At 42.1% G+C, this 15,170-nt stretch overlaps 2 protein-coding genes and 1 long non-coding RNA gene across 5 annotated transcripts in view; 1 reads left to right on the forward strand and 2 right to left on the reverse strand.

Moving 5' to 3' along the window:
• LOC135234869 (DNA damage-regulated autophagy modulator protein 2-like) overlaps positions 1–8,564 on the reverse strand; it is a 15,296-nt gene extending 6,732 nt beyond the window's left edge. Inside the window, exons 1-4 of one of the 2 annotated variants that reach the window (XM_064299929.1) lie at positions 8,546–8,564; positions 4,740–5,149; positions 1,834–1,901; positions 755–897 (exon numbers count right to left, since the gene is read on the reverse strand). In XM_064299929.1, coding sequence (XP_064155999.1) covers positions 755–897; positions 1,834–1,901; positions 4,740–4,870 — 342 coding nt within the window. In that variant the 5' untranslated portion in view covers positions 4,871–5,149; positions 8,546–8,564. Of the gene's footprint in view, positions 1–754; positions 898–1,833; positions 1,902–4,739; positions 5,150–7,722; positions 7,967–8,545 lie in introns of those variants that run through there. The other variant, XM_064299928.1, reaches the window with a different exon arrangement.
• On the forward strand, positions 8,032–12,741 carry LOC135234870 (synaptonemal complex protein 3-like). Of its 2 annotated transcripts, none has more exons than XM_064299931.1 (8): positions 8,032–8,158; positions 9,214–9,283; positions 9,442–9,476; positions 9,697–9,814; positions 10,048–10,147; positions 11,109–11,207; positions 11,566–11,670; positions 12,446–12,741. In XM_064299931.1, the coding sequence occupies exons 2-8, from the start codon at positions 9,264–9,266 to the stop codon at positions 12,497–12,499; spliced, it is 531 nt and encodes a 176-aa protein (XP_064156001.1). In that variant the 5' UTR covers positions 8,032–8,158; positions 9,214–9,263; the 3' UTR covers positions 12,500–12,741. The 2 variants fall into 2 exon arrangements, with proteins under 2 accessions (XP_064156001.1, XP_064156000.1); XM_064299930.1 differs by lacking the exon at positions 8,032–8,158 and adding an exon at positions 8,576–9,061.
• Positions 12,742–12,789: 48 nt separating this feature from the next.
• On the reverse strand, positions 12,790–14,868 carry LOC135234872 (uncharacterized). Its single transcript, XR_010324227.1, has 2 exons — positions 14,284–14,868; positions 12,790–14,183 (listed from the first exon to the last, which is right to left on the reverse strand). It is a non-coding gene; the product is annotated as an uncharacterized LOC135234872 (long non-coding RNA).
• Positions 14,869–15,170: the final 302 nt, after the last annotated feature.

Consider the following 15,170-nt stretch of genomic DNA (forward strand, 5'->3'; position numbering starts at 1 on the left):
CAAACCCAGCTTACAGACACAAACTCAGCTCACAGACACAAATCCAGCTCACAGACACAAACCCAGCTCACAGACACGTATACACCCAGCTCACAGACACAAGCCCAGCTCACAGACACAAGCCCAGCTACACCAGCGTATATGCAGCTACAGACATGACGCCAGCTCACAGACAACGCCAGCACAGAAAGTAAACCCCAGCTCAAGAAAACAAATCCAGGCTTAAACAGGTACACACAACAGTCACAGGCACACTGACCAGTTCTCCCAGCCTAATCTCTCGTACAAGTACACATGAACCCGCCGCACTAGAAGCACAGCTCACAGGACAGCATCCGCCCAGCTCACAGACACGTATACACCCAGCTCACAGACACAAACCCAGCTCACAGACACACGCCCAGCTCACAGACACGTATACACCCAGCTCACAGACACACGCCCAGCTCACAGACACGTATACACCCAGCTCACAGACACAAACCCAGCTCACAGACACGTATACACCCAGCTCACAGACACAAGCCCAGCTCACAGACACGTATACACCCAGCTGTATATGAGCGAAGACATGGCCGCACATAGCCTCTACAGAGGAGACAGGAAAGAAAAGTAAACCCCCACTTTATGAGGAGAAACAAAATCAAGAGCATTACAGGCTACTTCCAAAAACAGTCACAAAAGGCACTCTGACAAGTTCTTGGCCTCCGGTCTAATCTCTCGTACGAAGTAAAAAATGAAATCCCGGCAGCACCTGGAAGTTGGCGACGATGCACATTCCGAAGGAGCTGAGCGATCCCAGCCCCAGGCCAGCAGCATTCAGCCGGCGAAGCCTGGAATCTTCTGGCTCCGCGAGGGCCTGGACCTGCTTGTACCGCACGTACACCGTCAGGGCACCTGCCAGGTAACGCACAGGAAGAACAAAGGCCGGCAGGTCATCTTACCTTTAAAATCCCGAAACTGAAAACCGATGCAAAATATTGGGTGCTGCATCCTAAAAAAAAGTTGCAATTGTCTTTAGCACACATATTTGAACTACTCCATTTGTAAGAAAGGGGTTCAATAGGTACTGTAATTCAATAGGGTATACAGTGACATAAAATTGAGTCAGAGCCTCAACAGTGAATTCTGTTTACAATTTCAGGCTGCTGGGATCACGGAACATACAGAACTATTAAAAAGAAAAGCAGTTTTGAGTCTGCGACTTCCAGTTCAAAGCGGTTAATTTAGCCAAAAGATCCCGACACATCTCTGATGAAAAACAGGCCTAGATCAGTTTTTGCCTTTTATCCTTACTCAAAAATAACTGTTTATTTTATTTTTTTCACAGACTCATTTGATGAGTTAATTCTGCGAACGAGTGAACTCACCAAATTGTGTTTATGAGTAAACTGCTAAAACCACTTCACCGCATATCAAAGTTATGCGCAAATCCAATTGGCCAAATTGAATCCAGACCTCAGTGCTTGGAAAGTCTGAAAATGTTTTGGTTCAATAAACATTTCTGAACTTAATTGACTCACAGGTTTAAACTGCTCTACATTCTCATTAATACATACCTGTAATATAACATGCAAATATGTTGTTTGTGACTTCTTGCTGAGTTCTAGTTCTCTACTGTTACACATTTTATTTTGATCTCAGCTGGATCTCAGTGGGTTTAGTGCTGCATGACCTTGGTTACCACGCAAACAGACATCACAATAGCGATATCAGTCTATATTATTGATGTGTGCCATTTTGCCACAGTTTTATACACAGATAATGCTAGTGTAAGCTGACTGATATGCAAAAATAAAGGAGAGAAATAAAGAAAAAATGAAGGAGGGATACCTAAGAATGATGAAATGTTGAGCATGAGGCCAAACACACAGCGTTCCGGAGGCATGGTCCCAGTGTCACTGCAAACACACACACACACACACACACACACATAAGCATTCACACACACGCACACACACACACATGCACATACGCACACACACACACACATACCCACACACACACATACACACGCACACACACACACATAAGCATTCACACACACGCACACACACACATGCACATACGCACACACACATGCACATACGCACACACACACGCACATACCCACACACACACATACACACGCACACACAAACACACACACACACACACAAACATTCACACACACATACACACACACGCACACACATACACACGCAAATACACACATGCATGCACACACACACACACCACATTTGTATAGAAAAGTACATATAGGCATATAATTTATATACAGTACATAATACGCACACACCACATTTATATATATAAAACTATATATAAAACTGTTTATAGGCATATGATTTATATGCAGTACATGACACACACAAGCACACACACACAAAGTTCCTTCCTCATATTCTGACAGATTAGCCACTCATGAAGCTGTTATTTCAACAAGCACAGAATCACTGGAAGTGATGAGCTGTAGATTAAACTAAAATATCCTCTCAGGACATAAGGTGAGTCAGGGGCCCCAGATCATTCCTCCATAAGAAATATCATGCCATCAGCACAGTAACACTGACACCTGGTGGCCAAAAACTGCACCAACCAGTTTGCACAGAAATGGTATAATGAGCAGCCCTCTCTGTGATATTACATTACATTACAGGCATTTAGCAGACGCTCTTATCCAGAGCGACTTACACAACTTTTTTTTTTTAAATAGTACTTTACATTGTATCCATTTATATGGCTGGATATATATACTGAAGCAATGCAGGTTAAGTACCTTGCTCAAGGGTACAACGGCACTATCCCAGAAAACCTTAAATATTACATTACATTACATTAGAGGCATTTAGCATACGCTCTTATCCAGAGCGACTTACACAACTTTTTACATAGCATCTTACATTGTATCTATTTATACAGCTGGATATATACTGAAGCAATGCAGGTAAAGTACCTTGCTCAAGGGTACAACGGCAGTGTCCTTACCCGGGAATCGAACCTGCGACCTTTCGGTTACAAGCCCAGTTCCTTACCCACTGTGCTACACTCCGTCCATACATAAATAAATCTCCTGTGATTGGATTAAATTGCATTTCTTGAAAAGCATGCTGTAGACATTCCAGGGCCAATCAGGAGGTTGCATGTTTGGCAATGCATAATAACCATGTAGGCTTTGTAGAAATGGGGAATGACAACTTAAAATGAACCCACATCATTTACAGTGGCCTTTGAATGTGGTACAGAAGTGTTTATGTTACTGCCCCAGTTTCTGTGACATTTTTCCACGGAACTTTGGTCACATGACACTCGGTACTTAGAAGCTCAGTCACTCAGCGCCATGGAAACCACTATAACCGCTGGGCCTGTGACCTGGCCCAGACCAGTCAGGCTTGCAGTCAGATGACTCCCATGACTGAGTACCGCTGAAGAAAATGGAAAATAAAATCACTTTCTTCACTCCACAATATGCAGATTCTGCCTTGCACTCTGTCACTGTAAACACACAGGCTAAATATTTATTAAAAGATTCCAGACTAAACACCTCTGTGCTGTCATCGACCTTTAACCCCATTTCGGTTACGGTTTCATGTGAAGTCCACTGTAACAGACCTTGATCATTATCATATTAAAATCTATGGAAGGCACATTATGATACCGTGAATATTTTTTCATAATAAAATTTTTTTTTTATTTTTATTTGGGGAAAGAGCTTTCACAATGTCTCTGATTAAATGATAGCATCTATGATGTATAGAATTAACATAATACACTGATTCCTAATTTTGTACAAAAATGAGTACAGACAAGTTTAATGTTTTACAACAGGGCTTTTCAAACTCTCATGATCACTGATTTTGTCAGTCAGAATTCCCTATTTACATGTTACATTGTGTGAAAAACAGATCTGCTTAATTGATTATCTATTTCTGATGTTTGATGACCTTAAACTCGATCAGATGAACTGTTCTGCAGATGCACTTTTGAAAAAGAAATTATTTTTTGAAAGCTTTACCAATGGCTTGAATGTGTTTTATGCAGGTAGAATCATATTGAAGTGTACTCTGCTAAGATAGCAGGTTTTCGAATTTTGTCGACATTACTTACCTGCTGTATGTTAGATAAGAAGCTATGAAAAGAGACCAATCTATAGCAGGGGAAATATGCTAGACCACTGTTAAAGTACTGCATTATGGCTTTGTGTCTCCATTCTAATTTCCTAAAGGCCACCACTCAAATCATACGGAAGTCAGTGCACAATAACATTCGGGAGCTCGCACACTTCTCCCCTCAAGACCTCTCTGTGACACGGCTGGTACACTGCCCAATCAGCGGCCTCGGCTTATGGTGGTACTCCGTGTGCTACGCCGGCGATTCGCTACAGTCAGAGGGGCTTCGCTCTGAACCGCTTCCTGGCGAGCAGGCTCGAATTTGGAAGCTTAGCCACAGCTAAGCGCAAAGCGCGGTAAATCAGCCGCTTGCTTCCCGAAGCCAGCTCCTCTCTCCTGTGATAAATGCCCCAGCGCCACGGAATCTCATCCCCCACAGCACACGGGGAAGGATCCAAGGACATGCCATTCCCTTCGGTACACGATGAAACACAACCGAACCTCACTTTGATCTCAGCTGAGCCTTCTGATTCACTGCAAGCACAGACTGGCACACTGTAAACGGAACCGCCCCCCCGCGGGACACGGCCCTGTCCCCGACTGCCCCCGAACGCGCCATCCGCCGCTCACCTAATGTAGGGCACGAGGGGGTCCACGTGCCGCAGAAGCACCGCGGTGATGTCCGCGGAGATGAAGGTGGCCGTGGACCAGACCACAAGCCCTGCTGGCAGAGCGCAGAGACCCTGCTGGAACCACCACATGTCTGTGAGGGAGCGCTTTCACAGGAGCAGAGTCTGTCTCACTGCTCCCACAGGCTCTCACAGGAGCAGAGTCTCAGTCTCACTGCTCCCACAGGCTCTCACAGGAGCAGAGTTTCAGTCTTGCCGCTCCCACGGGCTCTCACAGGAGCAGAGTTTCAGTCTTGCCGCTCCCACCGGCTTTCACAGGAGCAGTCTCAGTCCCACCGGCCGAGAGGGCGGGGTCTCAGAAGCGCAGTGTCACAGTCTCCCGTGGAGCAGAGGCACCTCCTTGGGCCTCACCTGAGAGAAGGAGAGCAGAGTGAGAGAGGGAGGTGCTGGGCAGGTCAGTGGGTGAGTTCAGGGTGCCTCCTCTGTGTGGGGTTAAATGGACTGCATTTATATAGCGCTTTTATCCAAAGCGCTTTACAATTGATGCCTCTCATTCGCCAGAGCAGTTAGGGGTTAGGGGTTAGGTGTCTTGCTCAAGGACACTTTGACATGCCCAGGGCGGGGTTTGAACCGGCAACCCTCCGACTGCCAGACAATCGGTCTTACCTCCTGAGCTATATCGCCCCTTCAGCGCACCGCTATCTCACTTTCACTTCCTGTTTCTCACTCTGCTGCATGGAACTCAGGAAGGGCTCAGAGAGCCACCTGGGTTTAGTCCCTCAGACTTAGAGCTACACACAGACACACACGCACACATATGCACACACACTCACATATACACACACCCACACTCATATACACACACTCACACACACATGCACACTCATATATACACATACACACTCTCTTACACTCACATACAAACACACACGCGCACACATGCATACTCTCTCACACTCACATAAACACACTCGCACACACACATGCACACACTCACTCATAAACACACTCGCCCGCACATGCACACACTCACATATATATACACACACACATCTACCCACACACACTCATACACACTCACACACATCTACACGCACACGCACACTCTCTCTCACACACACACACAGAACAATGTACTTATATCAGGGTGTAATAAAAACCCTCACGTGCCGTCACAGCCCTGCCACAGGAACTTCCCGCCAGTGCAGTTTATTACAGTTACAACCGTTAATGAATAAGCCATGTTAGCCCGATGGGAAGAGACGTCCTCACTTCTCTGTGGAGAATGATTTTTTTGGCACATATGTATGAGAAAGTATTTATCTGTAATTGTAAACGTCTGCTCATTCTAAAGTAGAGTAATCTACAAAAAGCAGCGAATCAATTCACTTTCATTCAATTCATTTTTTTCGAGAACCACAACGCACAAATGTGCGTATACCAGGCGTACCACGTACACATTCGTGGAATACTATTCATCCGAAAGGAAAAACAAATCAACGAAAACATGCTCCCACTTTTAAAACTGCCTTGTTTGAACCACAGAAACGGAAGGAACCGTGTGAATGAGACAATTCTTACAGGTTTACTGCAGTTTGTTTACAGGATAGTCTAAGGTCACGTCAGAAACCACGGCATGATGTTTCAACACTCAGCTTATGCAGCGTATGTGTATGCACCTCCACACGCAACACACTTCTCCCACAAACAGGAATAAATCAGGAACAAATCTTTAGCATGAACCGCGTGTTTTCACTTCTCAGCTAACAGTTCAGATCAACAGCCCAAGACTGTGACCTGCTGGTCCAGTTGTGGTCCACATTGCCTCCAGGAGATGACGCTATTTCCCCAGAATGTAGCCAGCGGACATCCATGCAGCCACATCCAGCACTCTTCCACGTATTGCCTTACATGGTACAGGAGGTACAGTAAAACAGTCATCTTAATTAAAATTATATTAACAGTTCTCCTCACAACCTGTGCAAACTACAATCTTTGGAATGTGCACAGCTGGAAGCACAAAACAGGCCGTTAATGGTTGTGAGGTATATTCACCACACACAAATCGCACATCCACCCACACACAAAAAGGCTGTGCTTACTCATGTGACTTCCTATAAAACAGAAACTAAACGTATGCCAATAACTTCCCGCCCCCACTCATAAATAGCAGTCGTTCAGAGTAGCAGTAGTACAAGCAAAACCATTCAAAAGAAATAAACAAATATATACTTAAATGAAAGTCTTTTTTTTTAAAATCCACACCGAAGTAACAGAACTCCGTCACGCATTAGTTCAGACATAGCCTAAACAACATCTAAATCGCCTACATTGCTACATCAGAACAAAAAAATAAAAAATAAAACAATCCATCAAGACTAAACTTAATGAAAGATTGTTTGGCCGAAAACAGCTATTCCTTTGCAATTACTTGCCATTCGCATCAGTGTTCCCTATGGAGTTGTGCCAATGGGTTGTCAGTTTCTGAATGAAATGCACTTAAAAATAAGTGTGATTGTATCTGAGCTGAGAATATATGAGAGTTGCTTAAGGGTTGTCTAAGTGAATCATCGAGATTATTAGGCGCCAGCTGCGCTGTTGAAAAAGTCTGCTTTATGAGGAAAGACCGTCCACATACTTTAGTGTAGCTGGTTCTGTGTATTATATTTCCATGAATCTCCAGACCCCTCTCTTAATCTCCGCACACAAACACCCACCGTAGACACCACGTTACTGCCCGCCTTTCCTCAACTTTTCCTGTCTAAGTTATGAACCACAGATAACGCATTTGGCCACATTCCTTTGTTTCATTCTAAAGGACAGTTACCTAAATAAGCAGCCAGCGGCAAGAAAAGGTAATCACCCCACACACGGCTGGATGTAGCCTAATGTAAAGCCAAACCCAAATCAGCACCAAGTGTCACCCTAGTCGGTTAGTACCAGTCATACGTGGAAGCAACAAAAAATTACATTGACATCCTTACCTTGGTCTTATACAGATTATTTTATTGTCACTGCACGGCTAATTTAATTTATTAACAGACGATCATCGCGATGTCCAGGCACATTAGCAAAAAAACTAGCAGAAAGTCTGATTTGTCCCACTCGTACACTTAAAAGTGCACGACAAACACTTATTCATCTAAGGCTTACTTCCTTGTTGTAGGCAACAAAATATCCGGCGTCCCCTGCGCAGAGTTAATTCCCACATGATTCAAAGCTAAGCGCCAACGTAATAGCCTACATTCCGTTTAATTACACTGACGGGATGCACAAACGTTAGATGAAGTAGGCCTACATTTTAGCATCTCTCTCATCTCCATCTCGCTCTGTATATTTCCCCTTTAGCCCTTTCTTTCCTCGGAATCTTTCAGCCTTTGTAGTGTGTAGGCTACCCTGTCACTGAGGCAGCCCTTTCGGGTGGGTATTCAGCTTCACAGAGCCTGTCAGTGACACATTTATAGCTAGCAAAAATGAAAGAAAAAAAAAGTCACAGAGCTCAATGTGTTCTGTTTAACATGATACCCAAAGTTGGCAGCGAAGTGCTCTTTTAATGTGCTTTGCATTAGTTACAAAAGGGGAAAGTATCCAAAAATGAATTTCGGCAACTTAACGTTAGTTAGCCTACTTTGGAAAGCCCATGCCTTTTTGAACGACCTTTTTCTAAACTAACGTTACTTCTTAATTTTGGCTACTTTTCTTTCGACAGTTTATGTTGTTTAACAAATTGGTTCCCGTAGTAAAATAATCTGATAGGCGATTTATCGTATAATTCCGAAGAGTAAATTATACTATTATTACTCATACCGTAATGCTACATCGAAGTGTCATCAGAACTTCAGATAGAGCTGTTATTGCTGCACGGATAGTTTGCGACTACAGCACGCTCGAGCGCGTGTCCTCGTGCGACCTACTTAGCGCAAATGGTACCTGGCACACACATAGCAACCATATCAGACTCGTTAGCATGTATTTACGTAGTCTACTGACCGAGTGTTAATGCTAATAAAATTTAGTTAATCAACCAAAAACCCTTTTATTTTACAACCACCTTGATAGACGCCACAAATTTGCCTAATATTACAATAACATTTTCATATAGCCTAGCCTACGGTTTAGCTTATCATAGTCTATTATTACGCTATCATTAGTCAATTGAACGGAAAGACGGATTTCAAATGGCCGTTCCGAAGAATAACAAGTGGAGTGTGTGTAAAGAAGGCAAAACTAAGAAATATGGATACGCGAAGCTCACAGACCACCACGACTCATTCACTTTCTCGAATGGTGCTGAAAAATCCCGTGGTTTTGACTACTCTCCCGGTAAATTGCACCATTTAGCGTTTGCTCATCGTGACTTAACTTCGCTCTGATATATTCTATAGCTAATGTATTGACCAGACTAGCTGCTGATTATGGAACTACCTAGTAATTTGTAACGTTACTAACATTTTGTATTTTGTTTTCTATTTCAGTGGAGCCAGTTGGGGGAAGAAAACGTTCTTCCGTAGATGACCATTTAGATATGGGAGATATCTCAGAGGGGTTTGTTTTAAAACAGATGTTTCAGGAAATATGTTACACTTTGTTACCTATTGTTTGGTTACAAACAACTGATATCGGCATAAACAATGATTTTCAAGCAATTTCGCAGTTGTGCGTGTAGGCCTACGGTTTTTGTAACATTATTTTTCTGTCTACAGAACAGGTGTGACCTCCATGCTCGACAGATTTGGTGGTACCGTATACTTACTGTTTTATCCTACTGTGCTTTATTGCTGTAGCCTAAGTAAAACAAAGACACTGGTCGTTTCATTTTAGTAGGATAGCAGTTGCTTTTTATGGCATTACCCTACAGGCACTCAAACTTTAAACCATTGCAGTAGCTACATGTAAATGCACTACCTGAGGTCACTGTTCTGTCACACTGGTCTGATTGTTCTTTCTTTCTTTTGCAGCTGACATAAACAAAGCTTTCGTTACAAAAAGAAAACGCCTTGAATTGTTCACCAAGTCATCTCTTAAGTCCAGCCACCAGGCGATTGAGCAGATATGGAAAACGCAGCAGAGTGACAGGTGAGGTAACCTCAGCCAGTGCAGCCCTTACAAATGCAAACAAGTTACATAAACACACAAGTTATTTTTAGATGCATGTGGTAATTTTTTGGATTGAAGCATTACAGAAGGATTCTGTTTGAACATTTCATTAAATTGTTAGTAAACGTCCCACACATTATCATGTGTCAAATGTTTTTGATTTAATGTGTCCTAGTGAAAACATTGTTTCCTTTGTCACATTCATTTTCCAGAATGAACCTGACAGAGAACTACAGCACACAATTCAATGCAGTTTTTCAACAATGGGACAATGACATGCAGAAATCCAAGGATCAAGATGAAAAATTAGCAGTAATATGCTCAATAATAAAAATTAAAGATCATACAGTACACCACTAGACTGGGGATGGGGGAGTTCCCTGGTGCACGGGCAAAACTTACAATCTGCCCACCTAAACATCCTCCAGCTTATTTGGCTTTACAAATCAAGCCTGCGGTCTACCAAGTAAAAATAAACGGGGCATGTGGCAGTGACAAGACAAGCTTTTTAATATGACATGGCATTCCTAGATGGGGAGGCGAAAAGAAAAAATGGGCTATAAAAATTGGTTAAAATACAAATCGTTTTTATACGACACAAGTCTGACAACCAAGGAAATGTAGTCTATTCCTAGTTTTAAAGAGGCCTTTCATCCAGCAGTTTCAAAACCGGGTATGAGCAGGTGATTTAAGTACCCATTCTATCGGTGACCCTAAATAACGGGAGTGTTGCTCGAGTTACGATAAAGAGAAAAAAACCTGTGGACATCCAGGGTACTGTTCTCCAGTGGTGGAACACTGAGCAAGGTTATCGTAGAAAAAGACTGAATGAAGCTAAAATGAAAACTAGCCATGAAAAAACATTCATAAATTAAAAGAATATGCCCACCTGTCTGAAAAAAACGGGAACTGAAACGAAAAGTAACTAATGAATAAAATGTTTTTTGAGCAAATTGAAATACTGTATTACCTTAACTGAATTTCAGTGACTGAGGAATGCATTTTCTGTTGATGTTTCTACTCTCTTTCTGTGAAGGGAAAGGTGGTTGATTCTTAAGGCACTTTAATTGAAGCTTGCATTCTCACCCTGAAACTAACACTTGATAATATAAACTAAACCGAATCAGAAAATATTTTTGAAAATAGTGTATAAATTAAAAGTAAAGTATAGTAACCTTAACAGTGAGTCCAGGGACTATAGCCTACAAGGTTTGATACTCCAGTGGACAATGACTCACTGATATCACAGCGAAGGTCATCTCTTTCCTTCCAGAACCTGTTCAGGCAGCAGCAAAAGATGTTTCAGCAAATGAGGACTTCACAAGTCCAGAGGCTGAAGTCTGTCAAGCAGCTCTTGGACCAGTACATTCGAGTAAAGCTTCTCTAAACATTTTATATTTCTTTACAGCTTACAAACCCATTTGGGATTGTGTGAGATCAAAACAATACTGTCAGTTCATTCCCTTAATGCACTCAAGTCAATTATCGAGCTATTGTCATACACCCAGAGGGTATGGTTAGCTGCAAAAAATTATTCTCTAACCTGCCCCCCCCTTTTTTTCTGGTTGAACAATTCTCAGTCATACTGCTGATTGCTCCTTTGTCATAGTGAAGAGTAGCAGTGTGCACTGGCTTCACCTGTCGGTGCAGCGTATCACAGAACAGCAGGCACAGCTCACAGGTGCTTCTTCTGCATGGGTGAGGCCTCATTGTCTCCTGTGCTGTTGTAGAACCTGGAGGAGCTGCAGAAGAGCCACTCTGACCACCACACTGCACTGCAGACCGAACTGCGGGAAGAGATGACCCTCCTGCAGAAGAAGATCCTCATGGACACAGTGAGTAGCTACGAGTGGTGATATGCGTGTTTGTAAGTATACTCCAAGTAAGTATAGCTCCACACTGCTTGAGACAAAGACTGCTTGGCTCTGTACTTCCACAGTTTTTTTATTTGTAATCAAATAATTCACATGTGGTTAAAGTGCACATTCTGAGCTTTCATTATATACATAGTACCCCCCCACCACCACCACCGGTGTTTCTGATTAGTCACGTGTGTTCAGTTGCTTCCTTGGTGCAGGTAAAAGAGAGATTTCAGCATCTGGTCTTGAGAGTACAGGTGAGCGCTTTGATTATTAAGCAAAAATTGTGGAGGACAGAGCCAAATCAAGACAAAATATGTCTTTGTCACAGACATTATTGAGCTCACTGTACATACAGTATGTATATAGGGAGAGAGAGAGCCTTTCTGAAATTATTCAATTCATAAAGATGAGCCAGAAGGTCATGAGCTGCAGTATACTGTAATTGTAATTAAAGAATATATTTTTCCAATTGCTCAGAGAACTAAAAAATCACATTGTTTCCCTAAAAGATATGTCCACTTATGCAACTAATTGGTTGATTGTAATGTTCCCAGCTGAGGCTAGTGGGCCTACTTAAGATCAGCTGTGCTTTTTGCACCTAGGTTTGGCAGTTTGATTTCAAATCCCACCCCCCCTAGACAAACTTTATGGGGAAAGAGATACAGCCCTTGTAAAGCTGTAACAGTAAAATGACCAAAGTCCAGCTGGCAGCGCTGAACCCCCTTTCACAGACTGGTTTGTGTCTCAGCAACAGCAGGACATCGCCACAGTGCGCAAGTCTCTGCAGACCATGCTGCTCTGAGGGAAACGAGGGGTGAGATCTACACATTTCTGAGGACCCTAGCCTGCTGCTGATCAGTGGCCAGTCACACGTCTGCCTGTGCTTTCATTGGTCAGCATTTAACGGTGTCATCAGTGACTTCACTTCCCATTGTCTCCATGATCTTTACTCAAAATGCTGTTGTTCAGTTGGTGTTATGCAGTTGTCTGTATGTTTGAACGGACATTGTTTCTCACCGTGATTAAAAGAGATGGAAAAAGCCATTTGAGCCAAAGGAGTGGAGTTGATGAAAGGATAAAAGTAAAATCATCTTATCATAAATATAGCAATCTTTATTTTACATTGGCTTGTTTTATTTAAAAATGAATGATTAATGATTTTTACAGAAAAGTTACAATCAAGCAAACATAAAAACTGAAAACACTAAAAGGCAAGAAAAGACATTAAGTTTCCTTTTTTGTTTAAACACTGAAGGAACATTGAAGGAACTTGCCTCTCAAACTCATATGTGGTATCCTTTTCCAAATATTAAAAAATAAATAAAACAAAAGCATAGTTAATTAAGAAATTACTTTCAGTGAGTTTAATTCCTCAGACTGTACTGAGATGATACCTACGCAAAAGTCTAATAGCTTTGGTTATATTCAGATAGCTAAAAGGCAGTGTATCATAGAACTGTGCACCCAGTCGTTGAATATAATTTGAATTTGATTTATATACTCTATAGCTTACATCGGGCAGAGAGACAAGACCATTTAAGATACATTGACAAGAAATGCCATGTGCATGTAAATCTTCAAATAAACCTATTCCAAATATAACTGAATTAAATTTTTTTTTTTTTTTAACTCAGAACGGTACATCAATGCATGCATTTGTGAAAACGGTTGGTAATGTTTGAAAATGGACAGACAGACATTCATAAATTTGTACACTCGGTAATGCAGCAATGAGCAGACAATGGTAGCAGAAACAGGAGCGGTCTTGACGTTTCCTTTGCCGGAGACGGAAGGAGTGGGTTAAATAACGCTACATGCACATTCTTTGTTCGACACGTGCAGGTGAATCTACACAGAATGTCAGACAGAACAGTGAAAGGATGGAGTTATGCTGTAATGACCACAGCAGAGTCAGACTCGTACTGAACCACACACACAGTCATGAACGGAGACAACCACACCTAAGTGTAGGTAGCAGCTTTCTTGGGTGGTGTTTTTACATTGCATTGATGGAGTTAATAGATTGTCTACTGACCTTGGTTTATTTCTAGCTAATGTTTTAATTTAACACCTGAGATTAGTAGTCTAGTTAAACTGCAATACTAGCCTTTCCCAGTCAAGGCAATAAAGACAGCATTCACTGCTAACAACGTGGGCCTTCAGGTCAAACAAAAGGTCAGATAAAACACCAACTCAAGAGATAAGGCAACTGTGAACTATTTTTTCAGAATAACTTACAGATATTGAGAAAACAAAAACCTAGAAAATACAGGTAATAGCCATGTAGTAACATAGAGTAACTGCCAGGATTAATATAAGCAAATACTGTACTATGGCAGATATTGAAAGGCATTTTAAAAATTAGTCCAGCTTTGCTACATATCTTGGATTCTGCGCAAAAAGGACAAACTGAAATGAAGACTTCAAGTACGAATAAGGAACACAATGATTTAGAACATAAAATGGACTTGGACTCATTTAGATAGCTATATACAGTACTGGTCATTCTTGCAGTTGGCTGCCAAAATACCGTCAAGCTGGGCTAGTCTGTCCTAAAAAACATGCCTCATTCGCCTAGGCTGATACAAACGTGCTATAACGCAGCCCAGCCAATGGGAAATTAAGTTCTACTACAAATGTTCCTTAACCTGCATTAAGCAGGTGCCTTTCCTCAGAACTCAGAGCTGCCATTCGCACGCCTGGGAAAGCCTGGGCTATATAAGGGAGGTGAACATAAAGAGCTGCCATTCGCACGCCTGGGAAAGCCTGGGCTATATAAGGGAGGTGAACATAAAGAGCTGCCATTCGCACGCCTGGGAAAGCCTGGGCTATAAGGGAAGTGAACATAAAGAGCTGCCATTCGCACGCCTGGGAAAGCCTGGGCTATATAAGGGAGGTGAACATAAAGAGCTGCCATTCGCACGCCTGGGAAAGCCTGGGCTATAAGGGAAGTGAACAGAAAGAGTGGACAGTCACACTCCCACAAATCAATACTGTGGTGTTAAAACTGACCCGGCCAGTTCTGCTACGACTGCTGTCAAAAATGCTCGTGTGCTCGGAAAAAGGTTAGTATTCCTCAATCTACACGGAAATTAAGAATGGCTTAAGGGTTTGGCTCAGGTAGACTAATGGAGTGGCTAAACAGAAGAGGTTGACGTTCAGAAAAAGAAAAAGAAATTTAAAACTTACATGTACAATTAATCTAAAAATTTATTATATATATATATATATAATATAATATAGTAACATACATTATTATTATATATTTTTATAATATACAATACAACAAAAGATAAGACATTATTTTCCTCATGTCCATTTTGCATTTTTCGTTGACTAAAACAATACATGTTACTTCTGTAATGCACTCAGGTTCATACGTTTAGCATTTTAGGCGAAAGGCGGACCTACGTAGTTGACGTTAAGCTGCATGTGTAACGAACAGCGCCAGAGCGAGGGAACGCTATACGAAC

This window comes from Anguilla rostrata, chromosome 11 (assembly GCF_018555375.3).
Source record: "Anguilla rostrata isolate EN2019 chromosome 11, ASM1855537v3, whole genome shotgun sequence".
Classification (NCBI taxonomy): Eukaryota; Metazoa; Chordata; class Actinopteri; order Anguilliformes; family Anguillidae; genus Anguilla; species Anguilla rostrata.